This window comes from Plectropomus leopardus, unplaced genomic scaffold, assembly GCF_008729295.1.
Source record: "Plectropomus leopardus isolate mb unplaced genomic scaffold, YSFRI_Pleo_2.0 unplaced_scaffold4441, whole genome shotgun sequence".
Classification (NCBI taxonomy): domain Eukaryota; kingdom Metazoa; phylum Chordata; class Actinopteri; order Perciformes; family Serranidae; genus Plectropomus; species Plectropomus leopardus.
In genome coordinates this window covers 220-7,489 of record NW_024648684.1, presented here as the reverse complement: position 1 = coordinate 7,489, position 7,270 = coordinate 220, and the positions used below count along the sequence as shown (strand labels likewise).

The window sequence follows — 7,270 nt, the reverse complement described above, 5'->3', positions numbered from 1 at the left end:
AAAAGGGCTGATAATGTTGTTTTTTTTTTAAGGTTATGAGATTGTTGTTGTTTGGTTTATAAGTAACATTTTTGGAAAATTTCCTAAAATTTTAAAATGCTAATTTTTTTGAAGGGATACAAATGAAGACAATAAGATAAATTAAATAAATAAATAAATAATAAAACTAAGCAACTTCATAAGCAAATAATAATGAATAAATAAATGGGTTCTGCGGATGTTCTGGTTGTTTCTGCACAGTTTTGTTAATATTAATAAAATATGTTCTTTATGAGCTGATCTCCAGGGTTCCTCTGAGGTTCCTCTGAGGTTCCTCTGAGGTTCTTTAAATGAGAGCTGAACTCAGTTTTTGGAACTAACGACCCGAACCGGAACGTTCCCGGGATGTTCTCTGAAGGTTATCGTTAGGACCACCGGAGGAGGGTCCCGGTGTTCTGCTCAGAAGGTCACGGCGGAGCCTGGATCGGTACCGGGGCTCCGCGGCGTAATCTCCGCTCCTCTCTCCGGAGGCTCCGGTGGAACCACCGGCCCTTCAGTTTAACTGGATCCACAAACGGAGCGTCTGAGGGCGGACACGGCGGTAAATCCCCCCCGCTGACTCCCGCCGCCGTCTGTTCGCTGTTTCCCGTTAAAATCCGGAGATTACGGCGCCGATTTATCACCGTCGGTCCGCATCCGGCGGAGCTCCGTCCGCACCGACCGCTGCTGCTCCTGCAGGCCGGCGGAGGGACGCTGTGACCCGGCGGAGACCCGCAGCGGCTCCCGGCTCACCGACACACCGGAAAATCACCCAAATCTGATGGAAAAGGTCGAAATATTAACGGGAATCCCCGGATCACCGACAGCGGCAAAACGGACAGAATTAACACCGGCACTTCCTGCTACGATTTTCAAAACAAAATACCCACTGGCAGCGATATTTCATTCTATGTATCTTTCACAAATAAAAAAAAGCCTACTCAGTGTGCATAAGATGCAAATCCGCAAAAAAAAAAAAAAAAAAAAATCAAGATTCACAAATAAGAAATGTTTGAAAACAATTAATGTCAAACATATATTCGCAGATGCATTTCAATTATTAGTCAAATAATTATTGACAGATTTTTAATTTGTTCTTGTATTTTTTAGTATTATATATTTTTAAATGATTCATGCGTGTATTTTGAGTCAGTTTATCTGATTTTGAGTTGATGTTTTTAAATGCATTTTATTTTGAAACCCTCTGCCTCGCGATTCCGGTCTCCTTCGCGCCTACTCCCGCGAGCTTCCCGCGTTATCAGAGCGGTGGGTTAGGTGCGGTTTTAGCGCAGCGGCAGAGGTCCGCGCGAGCGCAGCCGCTTCATGAATCACTCAACGCGTCACTCTGCACTGAGCGGTGCATGATGGGAGGTGTAGTGTTTCCAGGAACTGAACCTCTGTGGTTTGGAACAAAGGCTGAATATAAATTTAGGTTTTTATTTACAGTCTGTGGTTTGGAAGCAGATGTATCAAACAAATTTTTATAAACAATTTTTAGAATTTTTTTTCCTGAACCATATTTATTTTTGTTTTTACGCACGAAAACAGCAAAACGAACTTATTCTATCTAAAAACCCTCTTCTTAATAAACTGGATCCTGAATTTCCAACACAGAGAAATATCATTATCCTTCAGGACATTTGGGGCTCAGCCTGGACCTCTGTACACACCACTACTGCGTACCACTAATAAAACTCAAATACACAAGTTGGTATAGAATAAATAAACAATGTCATTGACTTTATAACATTGAAAACAGAAAAAAAAAACTATTGTTTTATGAGGGGGGGCGGCAAAAAGGGGGAGATGTGTCAAATTATTTATTAAGCTCTGTGGATGGTCTTATTTTTTTCAGAGGAGAGGCATAAAACTTTAAATGTCTGAATTTTATATTTATTTCACTGATGATTTTTAAAGAAAACATGCCATATGTTTTTGGGGGTTTTTTGTCTTTGAAATTTTGGTCATTTTCAATCGAAATTTAGGCCTTTTTATTTTTCTTGGTGGCAAGGCGCCAGCTGTGGAGATTCGCCCTGAAATGCTGAGGGCTCTGGACGCCGTTTTGGCTGACGCCTGTTCGGTGTTGCGTGGAGGTCGGGTGCGGTGCTGGAGGGCATGGGAGTTTGCTCGTCCGGTCTACATGTGTTTTGTGGACCTGGAGAAGGCCTACGACCGTGTCCCTCTGGGAGTCCTGTGGGGGTTCTGCGGGAGTCCTGCGGGAGGACGGGTGCCGGGGTCACTGCTGCGTGCCATCCAGTCCCCGTATAACCAAAGTGAGAGCTGTGTCCGCATACTCAACGTGAAGTCAAACACGTTCCCAGTGGGTGTCTGTCTCAGCGAGGTTTGTCCCTTGTCTCTGATCCTGTTTGTGATTTTCATGGACAGGATCTCAAGGCACAGCCTGGGGAAGGAAGGGGTCCAGTTTGGGGACCTCAGAGTTGCGTCTCTGCTTTTTGCAGATGATGTGGTCTTGTTGGCTCCGGCACACCGTGACCTCCAAGCATGCACTGGGGCGGTTTGCAGCCGAGTGTGAAACGGTCAGGATGAGAGTCAGCACCTCCAAATCTCAGGCCGTGGTTCTCTGCCAGAAAACGGTGGACTGTCCCCTCTGGGTGGGGAGTGAGTTGTTGCCCCAAGCGAATTTGTATGTCGGGGTCTGTGTTCTCAGTGAGGGTAGAACGGAGAACGGAGCGTCAGATGAACAGGCGGTTTGGTGCGGCATCTGCGATGATGCGGGCTCTCCACCGGACCGTCGTGGTAGAGATGGAGCTGAGCCAGAAGGCGAAGCTCTCGATCTCGCGGTCCATCTACGTTCCAATACACTGTATATATAATCAGCCAGAAACTGTGAAAACAGAAACCATCACTGGATTGTCAAATTTCCAACGGTAATTGAATACATTCTGTTATTATCCAAGTTTATGAAACAAAACTCCTCGACTTTTCCAAAATTTCAGGGTATATTTCGTTTTTGAAAACTTTTCTGCAGGTTGTTTTTGGCTGAACAAACCCTGTTTTTTGTCGTGTTATGGCACCAATCATCTTCCATACATAGTTACTATAACTGGAGCTGAAGCAAAAAATCAGAGACAGAAAACGAGTTGGCAACAAGTATGAAGCCAAATTAACCAGTCGATTTACCAATTAATGAGCACAGCGATCCGTTTATCAGGGTCAGAAAAAGGAGTGACGGGTGTGAAAGGATGACTCAGCGGGAAGCGCAAAGTTTAAAAGCTTTAATGACATCGCACATATTTGACAGAGAGAGCTTTAAAGTCTACAGGTGCAGTTTCATACATGAGAAAAGCCTTTATGGTCTAACTTGGGTTTAAATATTCGGCCTTAGACAGCGTCTTCTTCATTCCTATAGATGTAGTTCTGATTGTGCAGTAAGATGGCGTTAACTTCCATACATGTTCGCTACGATAGATAAACAGCGACGGAGAGCAACACGAGTATCAAAGAGCAGAAAATCTGAACGCAGCGCCAAGAGCCGACGACAAGCAAGCGACCTTCGTGAGTGCGGCGCCGCAGCTCAGCGGCTGTCTGCGGCCACCCGACACTGACGCCTTCATGTGTTTATTATACACACCGGCCTCCATCGGAAACACACCGCAACCAAAGAAAACTCAGGAAAGGATCCGAATGAAGAAAGTTTAGTTTCAGGTGAGTTTCAGGCGACGCTCTGAGCCTGACGAAGCATGCAAGTGGACATTTCTACATCATAAGCCTCCTCCAACGTGATTGGCTGCTTTTTAAGACAAAAAGAAAATGGCTGCAGAGCGGCAGAGGACGTGAAGTCAAAATCACAACAAAAAAATGCACTATTGGTCCAATTTCTCAACGGCAGAGGAAGAATGTAGGTTGTCTCTGAAGACACCCTCACAAAACTGAGGAATTAACTTCGACCTGCTTCGAAAAAGTACAAAAATAACCCAAATTTAACAAAATAAAAATCAAACGTTAAAAACAAACAACAAAGAAAAATGAGTTTGTGGTCCCTGCGGACGTCACCAAGACAGCGAGAGGCGGCGACGCCTTCGGTTCAGAAGAAACAGCGGTTCATCGTCGACGAATTAATGAACCTCAGAGCAAGAACAGGCGCTCGTTCAGCAAGATGTCGTGAAGAAACAGCGGTTCATCATCGACATACTGACAAACCAATTAACCGATAAACGTCAGAGCCGGAGGCGGCGTTCCATTCAGCTTTGATTACGTGTAACAGCAGTCCATCGTCACGAACCACAAAGCGATATCGGAGGCTGAGAAACAGCAGCTCATCATCGACAGACCGACGACTTGACAAACACCTGAGCGAGAGGCGGCGTTGCCTTCGGTCTGGACGGTTCATCATCAACAAATAGACGAACCGCAGAACGAGAGACGCTCATTCTGTCAAGATGTCGTGAAGAAAAAGCATTTGTGGTTGACAAACATCAGAACGAAAGCGTCGGAGTCTTCGCCATCACATCACAAAGTCTAATCCCGAGCAGTTCGTCACCGCGTAAGAACAGAAACCGCCGGCTCTTCTGTCGACGATGAACCGCTGTTACATCACAGTGTCCGAGGCGAAGACGCATCTCTCGCTCTCAGGCACAGCGTCGCCTCGCCACTCAACCGAACAACCACGTGAGGAAAATCAAACCAAAAATATATTGAAAAAAACCAAAACCTGCTTTGAGAATAAACACAGAAACAACCGTCGTCGGACTTTGGTGAAACTCTACATTTTCTGAACCTCCCTTGAACTTTCTCAGCCGCCGGCCTCCGTCATTGGCTGTTCAGTTGTGATGTCATCACCAGGTTTGTGTGTTCGTTTGCAAAAATCTTTTCAGCGCACCAAATTAATCTGAGCAGAAATGTTAGAATCTGTGTTTCAATGGATTTGATGTTTTGTGTGAATGTTTCTAAACTCTGCAGACGCCAGCAGACGTCAGAGTTTTGGCGGTGAATTCTGGCGTGCAGGAACAGGAAATGGCGGCGGGAGAACAGCTGCTAAAGTTCACACTGTGAGTCAGACTTGATGAAGGTCTCGTCAGAGCGAGCAGTTTGGTGGGAACGCCGCGTTAACGTGCAGCGCCGGAGACGATTCTCTGCTGAAGACCTTCATGAAGCAGCTCAGACCTGACGGACGCTCGGAGGCAGGTTCCAGTTCTTTCAGGTTCCAGAAGGTGAAGAGAAGCTAAATGGGACGTGTCCTGCGTCAGAGCGTGCGTCGAGATTCGACTGAAGCGGTTTCACCAAAGCGCCGCCGCGTGTTTGGCGTTCTACTGTTTCTTCTTGCTGAACAGACTGAAGCGTTTCTCCTTGTCCTTCTCTTTGTCCTTCTCCCTCTTGCCGGGACTCGACTCGTTGGTGAGCGTGACGGCGGCCGGCAGCGTCTGAGCACGCCCAGACGCCGGCGTGCCGGGGTTGCTGCCCTGCACGCTGGAGCGGTCAAAGCTGGCGTTCAGGATGGCCTGGATCCAGGTGCTCATCTCCTCCTGCAGGGGGCGACAGCGTTCATTTACACAAGTACTCGAGCAAAGCAAACAAAAAAGGCTTTTTTTAAATTTAAAAATTACGGAAATCGTTTTTTCTTTAGTTTTTGACAAATTCTTTGTCTTTAAACATTTTTTGGAAATATTAAAAGACAACTCAGATGTTTTTGTTGTCAGTCTTTAAATGAAAAGAAATGGAAACAATTTTTTCTCAAAAAAATCTTTTTTGTATTGAAAATCATTGTTTGTTTACTTTTTTAAAGAAATATGATGATTTTTTTTACTTTAAAAGTTTTAAAGGAAAAGGTGATTTTTAAAGAAAACACGTCTTCCAAATCTGCGCGCTGACACAATTTATCCGCCAGAAAGTGCAACAACAGAAACTATCGTTGGATCCTCAAATTTTCGACTGTCCTTGAACACCTTGTGTTATTACACAGGTTCGTGAAAAAAATCATGACTTTGCCAAAACTTTCAGGGTATATTCCGTTTTCCAAAACTTCCCCAAGCCTGGAAATGCTATGTGCAAATTCCATGACTTTTCCAGGATTTTCTAACAGCATGAAAGCTGGCATTAGTACTTTAACTGCAGTACAGATGCAGTATTTCTTTTACTGCAGTACAGATGGATTATTTCTTTTACTGCAGTACAGATGCAGTATTTCTTTTACTGCAGTACAGATGCAGTATTTCTTTTACTGCAGTACAGATGGAGTATTTCTTTTACTGCAGTACAGATGCAGTATTTCTTTTACTGCAGTACAGATGGAGTATTTCTTTTACTGCAGTACAGATGAAGTATTTCTTTTACTGCAGTACAGATGGAGTATTTCTTTTACTGCAGTACAGATGGAGTGTATCAGAGGATCAGAGGTGTGTGGGTGTGGTGCTGAGAGGACGGTGGACGTACTTCGTCTTTGGCTTGGAACAGAAACTCGTTTCCGTCGTTGACTCTGAAACAAACAGAGCAGCAGAGTTTCGTGAAATCATCGTCAGTAAAAACTCGACAGCAGCGACTCGAGCGTCTCAGTGTCCTCGGCTCTCCGGTGTGACGGCTGATTTTCTTACCGCAATTTGAAGACGTGTTTCTTTTTCTTGTAGTCGGACGCCACGTCACACGACGCGTCCTTCAGGCTGATGGGCACCTCGCCGTGGTAGGGGACACCCTGAGCCGCCGCCTTGCTGTCCTTGTAGAAGCCCATCTCCTGGTGGTTGATGACGCAGTACACGTTGTGCCACGACCTGCCAATCAGAGAGCAGCCGATCAGCTGATGGACGCAGAGCGTGGCATCAGCTGTGGTGGAGCGTCTTTACCTGTTGGACGCCTTCTTATTGTGCCCCTCCCACTCGTGTTTGCGGTGCAGCAGTCCCTCCAGCTGTGAGGACGAGTCCTGGTTCCTGGACGGCAGCGTGGACGCCTGGCTGGTCTTACTCTTCCTGCCGGCGGTCGGCGAGGCGCCGGGGCTCGGCTCCTTGGAGCTCCGCTCAGCCACGCCATTCACCAGGTCTCCGCCGTCCACGCCGTCCTGACGGGACGCACACAGAGACGGGGTCACTCTAAGGGCTAGTTTTTTACAGAAATCCTCTTTGTCTCACTGAAGCAGGAGAGAATAAACTCGAATGACCTCATGATGCAAATCGACCTGAGACACACTGAATAACGTACAATGTAATAACGTACGATGTAATAATGTACGATGTAATAACGTACGATGTAATAACGTACGATGTAATAACGTACGATGTAATAAGATACGATATAATAACAGTTT

General features: G+C 45.9%; 1 protein-coding gene across 1 annotated transcript; it reads right to left on the bottom strand.

The window, feature by feature from the left end:
• Positions 1-3,240: 3,240 nt before the first annotated feature.
• On the bottom strand, positions 3,241-7,062 carry LOC121939289 (spectrin beta chain, non-erythrocytic 1-like; the record flags this gene model as incomplete). Its single annotated transcript, XM_042482352.1, has 4 exons — positions 3,241-5,501; positions 6,409-6,451; positions 6,567-6,740; positions 6,813-7,062. Coding segments are annotated over 4 exons (683 nt in total), but the record flags the coding sequence as incomplete, so codon positions are not given.
• Between the last annotated feature and the right edge of the window lie 208 nt (positions 7,063-7,270).